At 41.8% G+C, this 15,965-nt stretch overlaps 1 protein-coding gene across 1 annotated transcript; it reads right to left on the bottom strand.

Annotated features, from left to right (window-relative positions):
* Window positions 1-4,265: 4,265 nt before the first annotated feature.
* On the bottom strand, window positions 4,266-14,111 carry Znf786 (zinc finger protein 786). The gene is made up of 3 exons (XM_032906629.1): window positions 13,941-14,111; window positions 10,060-10,194; window positions 4,266-6,780 (listed from the first exon to the last, which is right to left on the bottom strand). Exons 1-3 carry the CDS (start codon window positions 13,972-13,974, stop codon window positions 4,742-4,744), a joined length of 2,208 nt encoding a protein of 735 aa, XP_032762520.1. The 5' UTR covers window positions 13,975-14,111; the 3' UTR covers window positions 4,266-4,741.
* Between the last annotated feature and the right edge of the window lie 1,854 nt (window positions 14,112-15,965).

Here is a 15,965-nt window from a genome sequence, read left to right as displayed (position 1 = left end):
TTCTCTCTAGAGAAGTAGTCTATTGGGACAAAATTCTCACCATTTATATTGTCTATCTACTGGTGTATCTGTGACAATTCCAGCATGCATGTCCACAACCAGTTCAGATGATATGTTTTGAAAACTAACTTAAGACCAAACAGGCACACAAACTATATGCTCTAGACTCATGAGGCATATGATCGATCCTATCTAGTTAGACAGCAAGAGATGACTACAGTTTCTTGTATTTTCTGTAGAACTCAGTGATGGTTCTACTTTTATTACTATTATTATTCTTGATATAATTCTATTCTGTAGTCTCAGCTACTTTGGAGGCTAAAACAGATCAATTTAGCCCAGAAATTCAAAGCCAACCTGGGCAAGAGAATAATGCCTTGTCTCAAAACAAAACAAAACCAGATACACATAAATATACAACTTCTCCACACAAAACAAAAATATCTCCATTTTTTAATATTTCATTTAAGATTTATTATGTGTAAGAGTGTTTTGCCTGAATGCATGCATGTGTACCATGTGGATACACGCACACCTGGTGTATTCAGAGGCCAGAAGACGGCATCAGATTTTTTGGAGCTAAAATGTGGATTCTTATGAACCAAACTTGATCCATCTCTCTAGCCCCTCATGTATATATGTTTGTTTGCTTTGTGGGTTTGTGTTTACTTTTTAGTTTTGTTGTTGGTTTAGTTTGGTTTGGGTTTTACATTTCATGACAGGATGTCTCTATGTAGCCATGGCTGTCCTGAAACTCACTTTGTATACCAGATTGGCCATGAACTCAGAGATCTACCTGCTTCTGCCTCCGAGTGCTGGGATTAAAAGTGTGTGTCACCAGGCCCAGCTTTAGGACATTTTTATTTTATTTTATGAGCATAGAAGTTTTGCTTCACGCATGTCTATGCATTGTTTACATGCCTAGTGCCTGAGGATGCCAGAAGAAAGTATAGAACCTCCCATAACTGGAATTACAGAGGGTTATGTCCCATTATATGGGTGCTGCAAATCGAACTGAGGTCTTCTGGAGGAATAGCTAACCCACCTCTCTTAACTTTTCACTTTTATTTTTAAATTATATGTTATGTGGCATGTGAGTGCAGGTACCTGCAAAGGTCAGGAGACGACACTGGTTCCCCTTTGGCTGGAGTTATGTCTTGTGAACCATCTAACATGGGTGTCATAAACTGAATTCAGGTCCTTTGCAAGAGCAGTAAATGGTCGAGAGCCATCTCCCCAGCCCCAAGTTTTGTTTATTTGTTTCTTGGATTTTTGCTTGTTTGTTTTTAGACAAGGTCTTAAAACATAACTCTGATTAGCCTTAAACTTGCTACATGGACCAGGCTGGCCCGGAACTCCTAGAAATCAGAAAGCCTCTGCCCTCACAGAATTGGGATTAAAGGTCACCAGGCCTGCCCCCACTTCTTTAAAAAAAAAAAAAAAAAAAAAGATTTGTTTATTCTTATTTATTTAAGTACACTGTAGCTGTCTTCAGACACACCAGAAGAGGGCATCAGATTTCATTACAGACGGTTGTGAGCCACCATGTAGTTGCTGGCAATTGAACTCAGGACCTCTGGAGAGCAGTCAGTCAGTGGTCTTAACCACTGAGCCATCTCTCCACCACCACCCCTCCCTTTTTGGACATACCTTCAAAGCTAGCTGCTTAGAAGCTGTCTGAGCCTATCTACGGTGTTCTTTTTCTTCATACTCACATTCTGTGTTCGTGTTTTAGAATATAATAGTTCAGCAGATGCCACTGTAATTGCATTTCCCTATAGCTAAATACTAACTGCCTTTAATGTTATAGGTCAAGATTACCCAACTACTTACTGTAACACAGGGCTGGCAAACCTGATTGTTTTTGCAGAGGATCACACACCCCCTCTCCCCCGAGCTGGGGACCAAACCCAGGGCCTTGCACTTGCTAGGCAAGGGCTAGTGCTCTACCACTGAGCTAAATCCCCAACCCCAGAGGATCACTCTTGATTAGCTACTTCTAAGTTCACAGAAATGAATTGTTGGCTCAGTAATTTTCTTTTTGTGCCAGAGGTACTGATCACTAATGTTTTTAATCTCACAAGCTGAATTAATCCTTAAGTTTCATTTTGTTTTCAACAGTGCTGAGGACGGATCCGGGTCTTACTGTCATGTGTACTACTACCACAGAGCCAAATCCAACCTCTTAAGATCATACTCCTTAAGTTTCATTGTTATTAAATGGCAGAGTATTCTAAGTATTCGGTATTTTACTAAAAAGACAAGCGCTATTGGAATTGGTAGAAATGAAGCATTGAAATATAAATAAAACCTAGTAATATTGTGAAATTTTACCACTTCATTTGCTCATGTGGTATCTATTAAAAAACCTGTATGCCAAGTAGTTTTCAGGGTATAATATTATATATGTTTAATAATATTTTATGCTATTTGAGGAAGCATTTTAAAAGTCAGGTTCTGTACACTTAGATATTATGTATTTATGTCAATAATAGCCCAATAAATTTGTTTAAAATAAATATTTAAAAAATGTAAGATTCCTGGATTGGGGAAATGGCTCAGCAGATTAAGACGTTCAACCTGATGACCTCAGTTTGGATCCTCAAAACTCAAATAAAAACTGCATGCAAAGGTGGAGAGATGACTCAATGGTTAAGGGTATGTAATGCAAGCTGGGGATTTAGCTCAGAGGTAGAGCTCTTATCTTGTGAGGGAGCTGAATTCCACTACCAGCACTCACAGCGGGTGGCTCACTCCCTGGAACTCTGCATGTAGAGGACTCTGGCCTCCTAGTGCACACGCTCTCAGTTGAGTAGAGCCACACACATACATATAATTAAATAAATAATTTAAAAATAAAAAGCTGGACACCGTGGTGCATATCTGCAATCCTAGCATTTCCTCTGTGAGGTATGAGGCAGAGGCAGGTTAATCCCCCTAAAGTTCACAGGCCTACTCATCTGGAGGGCACAGAACAGAGACAACAAAGGTAGAAAGAGAAGGCCAACACCAGTTGTCCTCTAACCTCTATACAAGCACCATGGCACAGGCACTGTCCCCCCATACACAAACACTACAGATGAAGAAGTAAATATGAAACCAACAAAGAAGGCTGGAGAGATGGCTCACAGGTTAAGAATACTTGCTGCTCTTGAGAAGACCTAGGTTTGAGTCCTAGGACCCACATGACAACTTGAAACAGTCCATAACTCCAGATCCAGAGCATAGGACACACTCTCCTCTGGCCTCTGTGGGCACATAATTGCTAAAGTCAGTGTCATGCAGTCTGACTCGAAAGCAGATTTAAATTTTCATAATTTTCTTGTTTTTAATATAAAAATATGTTGGAGTTTATATTTCAATGTTTCATTTCTACAAATTCTAATAGTGTTTGATTTTTAGTAACAATACCAAATCCTTAGAATACTCTGGCATTTAATAACAAAGAAACTTAAAAGGTTGAGACTTGGCTCTGTCAAGTGGGGTTAGGTTTGGTTTGAGGTTTTTCCTGCACACAGACCATGACATGGTTTCTAGATTTCCAATTAAGTGCAGTACAAGAATCCCTGTCCAGGAGGGAGGCCTACAGAAAGTCTCAGGGAGTTGTGTTTCCTTACTTGGGGGACAGCCTTTAGTCACAGCACTTGGGGGACAGAGGCAGTGGGTATCTGAGTGGAGGCCAGCTTGGTCTACATACTGAACTTCAAGCCAAGCAAGACTATATAGTGAGAACTGGTTGGTAGGTGAGAGGGAGGGACTTCAACATGGGGGAACCTTGACACAGTAACCCACTGGGTCTGAGGCTGAGGGGACACTTTATGTAACAATAGAGTTTAAAATACAAATTTTAAAAAATCCTTTCTGATCTCTATAGTTCTACAAGATGTGAGAATATAAGTAATTTGCATATTGTGATTCCTCTGTTTTATGCTTTGCCTATCCTCTAGTCAGTTGCTTAAATATTCATTCCTTGAGAGTCTTTCTTCTGCTTCAAATAGCATCTCCACACCAGAACTCCGAAATCTAGCCACTGACTCAGCCCCTGATCTGCATCCAGACCTCTCAACTTTGGTTTTTTTGTTTCCACAACTCAGATTATCATCATTTTTTTTTTCCTTTTTTTTTTTTTTTTTTTGAGCTGGGGACTGAACCCAGGGCCTTGCGCTTGCTAGGCAAGCACTCTACCACTGACCTAAATCTCCAACCCCCGTGATTATCATCATTTTAAAAGCATGCTACACATTAATCATCAAGAACCCCAAGGAGAAATTTCAACAGTCACATAAAATTCAGAGAATTCATCTTACCAGTTTCAAAATAAATGAATCAATAGCAAACTCAAAAGCATATCACAAGAGAAATAAAATTCAGTGTATTTCACTCTGGAAAGAATGAAAGTGTAGAGCTGATATTAAATAGACCCCCCCCCCTTTGTAACTTTGACAGTGGTACTGGAGGAACTTCTTTCTGGCTTAAGATGGGACTTCTTGAACTAACTGCATTTGGGTGAAATGCACCTAAAGTAATAAGAAGAACAAATATCACTTTTTACCAAGGAGGAGGAAATATAATTGGTGGTATTAAAAAAAAAGGGGGGGGGCATCCTGAAGGCCCTACCCATCCAAAATATAAATTTAAAAGCCCCTGTTCCTAAAACCTGCTTCCCACTAGGCTTAGCTACCATTCTTCAGGCTGCCCTGGCAATTAAACTTTGGTCGTAGAGCTGATGACCCTGCCTACCTCAACTCCAGTCAGCCTCTATCATTGCAAACAGTTGGCTAAGCCTTTTCTTAACTTCAGGCTCACTTGGAACCTGACAGGATTTTGTGTGTACTCGGATGTGCTCAGCCAGTTTGGATTTATAAATGAAGCCCTTCCCACAGTCACTGCAGGCAAAGGGCCTCTCAGGCCTGTGGATACGCTGGTGCCTGAGCATGTGACCCCTTTCCCGGAAGTTTTTATTACATTCAGGGCAGTGGAAAGGTCTCTCGCCTGTGTGCAGGCCCTGGTGGCTGAGCAGCTGAGCCTTCAATCGGAAGCTCTTGTTACACTTGGGACACTGAAAAGGCTTCTCTCCTGTATGTGTCCTCATGTGTTCCACGAGTTTAGACTGTTTGGCAAAGCCCTTCCCACACTGGCAGGAGAACGGCATCTGTCCGCTGTGCAGCAGCTGGTGCATCTTCATGTCGGCCTTCACACGATAGCTCTTGCCACACTCTGGACACTGGAAGGGTCTTTCTCCTGTGTGTAGGCGCTGATGGCTAAGCAGCTGCCCCTTTAGGCGAAAGCTCCTGTCACACTCAGGACACTGGAAGGGCCTCTCTCCACTGTGGACACGGAAGTGCTCTGTGAGCTTAGATTGTCTTGTAAAGCCCTTGCCACATTCCCCGCAAGAGAATGGCCTCTCCTTGCTGTGGGTGCGTTGGTGGGCCTTCAGAATGCCCTTCAGGCGGAAACTCTTGTGGCACTCAGGACACTGAAAGGGCCTTTCTCCACTGTGCACGCTCAGATGCTCCCGGAGCTTACACTGATAGGCGAAGGCTCGGCCACACTCGCTGCAGGAGAAGGGCCTTGCTCCACTATGTTGTAGTTGGTGGGCCCTCAACCTGCTCTTCAAATGAAAGCGCAGCTCACACAGTGTGCATTGAAAGGGTTTTTCCTCTGTGTGAAGCCGCTGGTGCCTCAGCAGCTGTGCCTTTTGGCTAAAGTTCTTTCCACATTGGGCACACCAGAAAGATTTCTCCCCGCTGAGGATTCGGGTGTGTTCTGTGAGTCTGCAATGTCTGGTGAATCCCTGACTACATTTTCTACAGCAGAATGGTCTTTCTCTACTCTGCACATGTTGGTGGACATTCTGTAAGCCTCTCAGGCAGAGGCACTTGTTGCTTTCTGGACACTGCAAGGATTTTTCTCCTGGGTGTTCCCTGCAGAGACCTGCCTGCTTAGACTGTGAGAGGAAGCAACTGCCACTCTCTGGGCACGAGCAGGATCTGTCCTCACCTAGGATGCAGTCACACTGCAGGTACTTCAGCTTGCTACCAGTGTGGCAGCAGTCCTCAGAGTCTAGACTGGGGCCTGGCTTCTGTCTTGAAGGCACACTGGTGTCTTCTTTCCAGAAGGCTGGCCTTTCTTGAACCTGCTCGCACGGGTGAACATTGCTATCTATTGGGAAGCTCGTGTCACATTTGGGGTGCTGAGAAGAGACTTGCTTGGGGTGGTGGCTACAAAGGAGCTGCTCATGATGGAAGCACATTTTGCACTTAGGGCACTGGGGTGGTCTCTTCCTTAGATGGATATCTAGATGTCTCACCAAGGACTGCTTCAGGCAGAAGCTCTTCCCACATTCAGGACATGAGACGTCCCGCTGCTGTTTAGCATCAGCCTGTCTGCTGAACTTCTTCCAGACCCTACATGACAGGCTCTTGGAGTGGCCCTTTTGTTGCTTCACTAAGTGATTCTTCTCCCAAGAGTTTTCCCCACAGACCGAACAAGAGTGCTGGGTACTCTGCCAAGAGGAAACTTTCTGCAAGCCAGGGAGAACCAGAGTTTTGTGACTTGAGAGCACTTTTCTTTGGGCAGCCTCAGTGGAGCTCTGCACTGAAACCAAAGCCTCACCATGCTGGGTTTGTGCGTTTACAAGACTGATGCCTTGATCAGGTCTGAGGGAAACATCTTCCCTTTCTCCTAAAGCAAGTTCTAAGGAATGGTGACTCTCCAGAGGATGTATGGGAAATGGGAAATGGCATGTGATTTCTCTTGACTTCACAGCTTGCTGGCTACCTGAAAATAAAAACAAAAATTCAGTAAATCTTTTATGTAGGGCATGACTGAAAATCATCATCAGTAAAGTGATTCATAAACCAGTCAGCCTGTGGTGGTCAGAGCATTCCGTTCCCAATCACTACAAAACCACAATATGTGCTCCAGCTTTCTGACCAAAGTGAATTTGGTAACCATTTGCATAACTAAACTGAGCAGGTATATGTTATAATAAAAGTAAAAAAGATGAAAACGGGGCTGGAGGAATGGCTCAGCGGTTAAGAGCACCCGACTACTCTTCCAGAGGTCCTGAGTTCAATTCCCAGCAACCACATGGTGGCTCACAACCATCTGTAAAGAGATCTGATGCTGGAAAAAAAAAAAAAAAAAAAAAAAAAGAGATCTGGTGTATCTGAAGACAGCTACAGTGTACTTATATATAATTAAAAAAAAAAAAAAAAGAAAACGTCAGTCTCGAAGATGGGGTCTAATGGCTAGAAACGGACTTGTATGAGTCCCACTTGGCCACAGTGGAAAACTTGCCACGCTAATTGCTTCTGGTTTAGGGCAGGAAATCGGGCAGAAGAGATGGGTGGTTTAAGAGTACTGACTGCATGGGGTTGGATTTAGCTCAGTGGTAGAGCGCTTGCCTAGCAAGCGCAAGGCCCTGGGTTCGGTCCCCAGCTCTGAAAAAAAAAAAAAAAAAAAAAAAAAAAAAAAAAAAAGAGTACTGACTGCTCTTGTAGAGGACCCAGGTTCTGTTTTTTGGCACCCACGTGATGGCTCTAATTCCAGGGGATTCAACTCCATCTCCTGGTCTTTTCAGGCACTGAATGTACAAAGAGCACATAAAGTCACTCAGGCATACACACCACATACACAACTACTAAAATAAACTGTTAGTGGTTTGTTTTTTTCTTTTGAGACAGGGTTTCTCTATGTAACCCAGGCTAGCCTGGAACTCGATAAGTAGCCCGGGTAGATTCAAATTCGAGAGATCTGCCTGTCTCTGCTTCCCAAGGGCTGGAATTAAAACCATACACTACCATGCTTGGCCTAATAAAATAAATTTTAAAAATAAAAACAGGAAAACAAAAATGCATAAAGAGGGTTGTGAATAAATTAATGTGGTACCAGCCGTATTGTATTCTCCATAACTGCTGAACAGCATTACGACTGCAGGAATATAAATGTTCCATTTTATAAAACAGTCTCCTTAGAGTCACAATGTGAGGGTAGCAAAAATATCCTAACAGAGCCCTAACAAATACCATAATCTACCAATATAACACATTTTATGACTTGACCAAGGAAGAGTCACCCTGAATGTGGATGGCATGATTTTATGGGAGGGGTCCCAGACTGTATAAATGAAAGTGGGGAGTATGGGGAGAAAACACCGAGCACAAGCATTCACCTGTCTCTGCATCCTGACTGTAAATACAATGCGGTCAGCCATCCAACATTCTTGCCACCATGGTCTTCCCAACACGATGGACTGCATCTTGCAAATAGTGAGTCAAAATAAACCCTCCATCTCTTAAGTTGCTTCTTGTCATGGATTTTGTCACAACGAGAAAAGTAACTAATACAGAAAACTGGAACCAAGGACTGCTATCACTGCTGGAGTAACCTGAGCACATGGCTCTCAGGCCACTGAAACTGGTTTATGGAAGGAATTGCATTTCAGACAAGTGAAGCCACAGAATGACATTACCAGAGCTTAGCAGGCCATTCTGCTGAGAGTCTGGAAGACCAAAATGCCAACAAAAATACAGTCAGCACACAGAGGCTGTCGTAAATGTGATCTAGAGGAGACTAGCTACATCTCAAAGTTGGCAACAGAGCTTGGCAGTGTTATTCATGTGGTAATGGTTTCTACCAGCATGAATGATACAAGAGGGGTCATGGAGGCTTGCGGCACAGTTCTAGATAGCTTCTGAGATTAGGCAATGTGTGGCAGGGCCAGATTCCTGCAAGGAATCTCTGAGAGATCATGGTGTGAATCTGGGAAGATAAATTCTAGGTTGTAGTGCAAACCCAAGTAAGTGTAAGAGATGGAAAATTGCAGGAAGAAGCCAGAGCTGGTCCAAGAAAGAGTCAATATGAACTATAGGGGCAGAGCTAGAGAAATGATGATGCTCAAGGCCAATGGAGCCCAGGTGACTCTTTCATACCCCTAGATGATAGATTTACCATTTGCCCTGCTAGATATGGTCTTGCTTTGCTCCTCTATTTTTTTTGCTATACCCCCATTCCTCATTTTTGGAATAGGAATGACTATACTGTGCCATGCATATTGGTAGGATATGACTTCTCTTTCGACATAGGGGCTCATAGCTGAAAGACTGCTTTGGTCACAAACCCAGCTTTGTTCTTTCTCATTCATTACAAACAACAGCTTCTATCAGTGTCCATTTCAGCACCATATACATTATTCCTTCCTAATGCTATGTTGTAGGTTCTTGTGTTTGCTGCATTGTATACACCAAGAGTTTAAATATTCTGCTCAAAGTCACTGTGATGCTTTAAATGAGAATGGCCCCATCGACTCATATGTTTAAATACTTGGTCCCCAGTTGGTAGAACTGTTTGGCAAGGATTAGGAGGTATGGCTTTATTGGAGGAGGTGTGTCCTGGTGGTGACCGTTGAGATTTCAAAAGTCCATACCATTCCCAGTTGGCTCTCTCTACCTCTGCTTGTGGACTGAGATGTAACATCTCCATTACTACTCTAGTGCCAGGCTTGCCTGCCCTGCTACCATATTCCTTGCCATGATGGTCATGGACTCTAACCCTCTGCAACCATAAGTTTCCCCACTCCCCAAACAACAGTAGAAAGGGAACTATGACTGTCCCCTAGAAAAGGAGAGATCAGACTCAGGCTTCAGAGTTCATGTGCCTAATCACTATGCTTCACAGCCCTTCTCTAAAATGTATGTAACATGAAGCCTCAGGAAGAAATAGGAAAAAAAGATCAGAGAAGGGGGAAAAATCCGAATGTGATGTGTTTAGGTTAAGACCATAGTTTCTTTTTGCTCCTTTTTTCTCTCTTCTCCCTGCCCCTTCTTCCTCTATGTCTCTCTCTGTCTCTGTGTCTCTCTCTGCCTCTGTCTCTATGTCTCTGTCTTTCTCTCTCTCTCTGAGACAGAATCTCATATAGTTCGGGCTGGACTGGAACTCACTGTGCCAGTGAGGATAACTCTGAGCGTCTCCCCTCCCCTTGCACCGTCTCCCCAGTGCAGAGACTGCAGGTGTGCATCGCACCATCCATTAGGATGACGAGCTCTTAGTACTCACTCTCGGGTAACTGTTCCTCAGTGACTCGATGAACACACACATCATCTACAACTTTCTGTCTTTCTCCCCAGCTGCCGAAGTTCTCTCTCCCAAGTTCCATCCAGGATATTAGTTCTGGTTTGGGCAGTCCATTATCTGTATAGAAAAGTCAGATAGGATAGTTTGGCTTGAGTGTTACAAAGCACATAATTTTTTAATTTCTCAAAATCTACTTATGGAGCAATATATGAGATGTCAACAAATAGACTCTAGGTTTTCATGAAGAGAAATACAACTAGCACCCCATCTGTCAGCACTTCCTGGCCTGTCTAGAAATTACACCAATTGTGACCATATTTTGTAATCTCCATGTACAAAATGATTTTATATTTAATTCAGAAACAAAAGGGTAAATGCTTAAGTATTATTATTACTACTACTATGTAGATCAGGCTGGCCTCAAACTCACAAAGCTCTGCTCTTCCATGTTCTTCTAGAGGACCTGGGTTTAGTCCCCAGCACCCACACGACAGCTCACAACTGTCTATAACTCCAGAGATGAAAATACTCAAGAACAAATAAAATTTTTTTAAAAAAAGGATGATACAGAGAAACCCTGCCACAAAAGAGAGAGAGAGAGAGAGAGAGAGAGAGAGAGAGAGAGAGAGGTGCTAACTGTGTGTGTCATTAAGTTTATCAAGTCCACAAATTGTTTTTCAAAGTGGCAATTTACTACCTCACTTGCTTCATATGTTGGCCATGTGGATGCTGTCAAATATTTTCCTATCTCTAACACAGTTTGATATCTGATCATCTTCCATCCTTTAAAAACAAAACAAAACAAACAAACAACAACAGTAACAAAACCTGCCTCACTTGCTTTTGGTCCTTTGTTCTGTGCTTCTAATAACCAGTTTAGAGACCTTGAGAAGTCATTCTGAGATTTCGAGTGGAACTGTTGAATATACAGATTGTTTTGAAACAAACTTACAGAGGCTTAAAGGGTCTACATAATTGACTCTATGACAGAGAGGAGGGACAATCTGAGGGGATCAATAAAAGCCCAAGTAAAGGAGAAAACAATTACAAATCAAAATCATAGTAGGTCATGGCCTAACCATAAAGCAAATCAAAATGAAACATGATTTTTAATAACTGAGGAGTATGATAAAAAATAATTCATTGAACTTGATGCTCTGGAGGCATATTTGGGGACAGCAAGGCTGACGATGTAGACTATATTTCTTTCTATATCGACGACTTTTACTGGTTCTGTGTAAAATAAAATTAATGTCATAGGTTACATGTTTTAGGAAAAATTCATAGACAGAGCCTGGAAAAGTTAACAATGATGAATGAATATAAGTTTCAGAAACTTTATAATATGAAGGCAGATACACTGTTATGAGTAAACAGGAGATATGGAGGGAGTGTAGGAGAAGGAATTACCTTATCTTTAAATACTGAAGGAGTTAGGAGATAAAGAGTTAATGGAATATGCATGTTTTACTGTTATCCCTAAGAAGCTTGTTCTTTTCCTAATGAGAGACAGAAAGGGAAATGGACTCAGATGGAAGGGGAGGTAGGAAGGGGCTGGGAGGAGTAGAGGGAAGAGAAACTGTGATCAGGATATATGTGAAAAAAGAATCTGTCTTCAATAAAAGGGGAAAAATAAAAAGGAAAAAATTAACAATACATTAAATTTAATTTCTTCAAATCCTTTTAAAATTAATCTAGGGGCTGAACAGATGACTCAGAGGTTAAGGTCGCTTGCTATTCCTTTAGAGGACCAGGTCCTTTTAGTTTCAAGTCCCAGCACTCACATGACAACTCACACCACCTGTAATTTGAGTCCAGAGGGATCTAACGCCCTCTTCTTCCCTCTGTGTGCCGTATACATGTGGTACACAGACATACATGCAGGCAAAACACTTATACACATAAAATATTAATAGTAAAATTTAAATTATTCTGGCACAAAAATAAAGTTAATAACACATGATCTAGACATTTAAATATATTATTTTAAATTATAAACCTATTTAATAGGCACACATAAAAAACTAGGAAGGTGAAAAATAAAAGAGGGATGGTATAAGTAAGACAATATTTCATATTAAGCGATCAGTACTACTAAACTTAACAAATAAAGAAATGTGTTGCCGTTTTTTAGCACAGACGAAAACTACTTTGACAATGAAAACAGAAATGATTAAAAGCGTCTGCCTTGGAGCTGGAGCAGTGTCTCAGTGGTTAAGAGCACTGGTTGGTCTTCCAGAGGATGACAGTTTAATTCCCAGTGTCCACACATGGCTCACAACCACCTGGAACTACAGTTCTGGGATGTAACACTCTCTTCTTGCCTCTTCGGGTTCTGGGCGTGCGTGTGATGCACACACATACATTTAAAAAATAAAAAAGCAAACCCAGAATCAAACGGGAGGCTTTCATCTTTTACTTTATGCTTCTCCCAATAGGCTCACTTCATGCATGCTTTTTCATGTGTGCACGCTGTGAGGGGCTACATGGCATGTACACAGAAGGCAAGGAACAGCCTGGGGTATTGGTTCTCAGGACACTGTCCACCTTTTAAATTTTGTGACGGGATCTGTCATTGATCTGAGACTTTGCCATGGAGGTCAGGTTCTGCCAGGGAGCCACCTGTCTTGACCTTTAACCCTGCCCATCATGGTCTTACATAACAGATGAGAGCTGCTGCACTCATCTTTTTAGGTGTACTCTGGGTGTGCAAATTCAGGTCTTCATGCTGACAAGGTAAGAGCTTTACCTCTTACTTACCGAGTCATCTCTCTAGCTCCAGATTCATTTTAAAAATGCATTTGATAAGAAAAACGAGCCAGGCGTAAGGAAGAACATCCTTTTTGAGGCAGGGTCTCTTTGTAGCCTTGCGTGTCCTAGAATTCTCTATGTAGACCAGGCTGGCCTGAAACTCACAAGATTCACTTGTCTCTGGCTCCCAAGTATTAGGATTAAAAAGTGTGCACCACTAGGACCCACAAATGTGTAGATGTGTAGCACAGGCTAGTCTCAAACTCGTAATCCTTCTGCCTCTGCCTCATCAGTACATACCAGGGTGCACCACCACCACCACCACCACCACCGGCTGGTAAATACCTTTAACCCCAGCACTCAAGACAAGCAGATCTTTATGAGATCAAGGCCAGGTTGGTCTCTATAGTGAGTTCTGGAACAGCTTCAGCTACACAGTGAGACCTTGTCTCACAAAAACTATGAAACAGCAACAGAAATCCAATAAACAAGAACTTTAAAGGGGCTGTAAGTATATGTCAGTGGTACAGCCCTTGGGTGGTACACGCAAAGACCTTGGTGTCATCTCTAGAATCACACACAAGAAGAAGAGGGAGGAAGGAGGAAGGAGGAGGAGGAGGAGAAAAAGGAAAAAGAAGGAGAAGAACTAAAGGAGTACCAGAGTCAGGTACTCTTAAACACCTCAGTGTACACTCTTCCAGAATCACACTACAGGGAAGACCATTTGCTTCTTGCAATCTTAACTCCACTAGAAAACTGCAAGGAAGCCAATCTCTAGGTTAAGGCACACGGATACTTTATGGGCACAAGACAGGTGTGCTTCTCAGTGGAAAATCGGGCAATCCCAGAGTAAATTGTGATGTTTCAACATACATCTTAGCTACCTCTGACTATGATATTGCATGTTACCTTAAATACTTTCCTGCAAGGTCTACCTCTAAGTAAAAGCAGGTAATGTGTACATTAGTATTAACAACAGCAAAGAGATTTAAAAAAGCCTTTCTGGGTTTGTATGGAAGCAATCTTGTTACTTAACAGGAGTATCAAAGTGACAGAGGGGCTCTCAGCAGATCCCGTTGCAAGACTCACCACAGAAGTTGAAAGCTCCTTACCTAGAGAGATGAGAGTCTCGTAATTGGTTCTCATGACTTGCTTGTAAAGTTCCTTCTGCCATGTCTCTAGGTGCTGCCACTCTTGCTCAGAGAAATAAATGGCTACATCTTCAAAAGTTAGCGGTAACTGAAGTGAAAGACATCATACAGATACAGTCGTGATTGCTACAGAAGACCGCAGTTCCTTCTCATCAATAATTTGAGACCCAGGGAGTGGACAACTGTTTTGTTTTGTTTTGTTTTTCCTTTTCTTTTTTTTCGGAGCTGGGGACCGAACCCAGGGCCTTGCGCTTGCTAGGCAAGCGCTCTAAAACTGAGCTAAATCCCCAACCCCAGGACAATTGTTTTTAATTCAGCAGACTCTTGCAGAAGTGATTTGTGGGTTGGAGAGATGACTCAGCATACCCAGCTCCCACATGGTAGCTCACAACCATTAGCGACTCTCCTCCTAGGGAACCTAATCCCTTTTTCTGCTCTCCAGAGACATTGCATGCGCATGACATACAGACACACATGCAGACAAAATGCCTATATGAATAAAATAAAAATGAAGAAAATGTTTAATTAAATAAGTAAATGAAGCAATTAGTTTCCCCCAAATCTAAGCTGAGGCCCTGCTATCACCTTTATACTCATCTTTTACATGTCTCAAACTGAATATCTGTATGTATGGGTGGAATATTCACTACAAAAATGAAACCAAACCACTGCAAAACTCCATTCACTTAATACGTCATGGTCATTTATTCAGACCAATACAAGGGAATAAACTTACACTGTGGTAAATTGCATTATTACACTATATTCCACAAGGGGACAGAACCCCACAGTGGGCCATACACATACACTGTTTGTTTTCTCTCTGTAAATTTTATTTATTTATTTATTTATTTATTTATTTATTTATTTATTTATTATTCATTCATTCTAAGGCAGGCTCTCACCTGCTTAGGACTGGCCTCCCTGTCTTTCCAGTGCTGGGATTAAATACATGTGCTGCCATGTTTGGCTCCCTTCATTACAAACAATGCTCATTACAGACAATGTTCTGAGGTGTTTCTTTGTATATCAGCCCTTTTACTGTTGTAGAGTCTGAACTCCAGTGTTACTAAATCAAAGGATATAAATAACCTGAGTTTTATTTGTGTGTGTGTGTGTGTGTGTGTGTGTGTGTGTGTGTGTGTGTGTGTGTATGGGGAGGGTTCTCTATGTGAGACTGAACCGAGGACCTTGCACCTTGCACATGCTAGGCAAGTTCTCAACCCTTGAGTGACGTCCCTAGCTCAAAACTGTTTAGTATTTGTGTTTATCATGGCTGACTAGAGAAACAGATACTTCCTGATTCTCATAACACAGCTATGCAAATTATATAGCTGTTAGTTGAAAGACTCTCTTTATAGGACTGTAACCCCACATTATGCTGACCTTTTAACAAGCTTAGCTTTGCTATTGGTATGCCTGCTTTCTGTGGCTATTAAAGTATGCATTGTTTCAATTTCTAAGTTTATATTCATCTTTTTGTTAAAGTCAAGATGGTCTTTAGAGTTGAATTTAAAAAGTCTATTGATTTGCTGACATTTATATAAGAAAGCCAATATTTTAAGTTAATGCAAGTTATTTGTATTATAGCATTTACTTTAAACCAAGGATTTTGTCCTGGGTGTAGTTACATAGGCCTTTCTTTATTCTGAGCATTCAGGAGGCAGCAGCAGATCAATTTCTGGATTCTAGGCCAGCCTGGTCCACAAAATGAGTTCCAGGACAGCCAGGACTATGTAGAGAGATCCTGTCTCAAACAACAAAGAACAAAACCCACTAATTTCGGATATATTAAGGAAAACAAAACAGAATTTTATATCTGCTTACATGCAGTGTTTTTCTATGAGAAATACTAGGTTAATGGTTCTCATTCAGGGCAATTAACACTCCTTAGGATCAGGAGGAGTGCTACTGGCACCTAGTGGTTATCAGCTAAGAAAGCACAACCTAAGCCCCACACAGAGAAGTAGCCACTCTTCTATACCA

Source organism: Rattus rattus, chromosome 6, assembly GCF_011064425.1.
Source record: "Rattus rattus isolate New Zealand chromosome 6, Rrattus_CSIRO_v1, whole genome shotgun sequence".
NCBI classification, from domain to species: Eukaryota; Metazoa; Chordata; class Mammalia; order Rodentia; family Muridae; genus Rattus; species Rattus rattus.
This window is presented reverse-complemented; position numbering and strand designations above follow the sequence as displayed.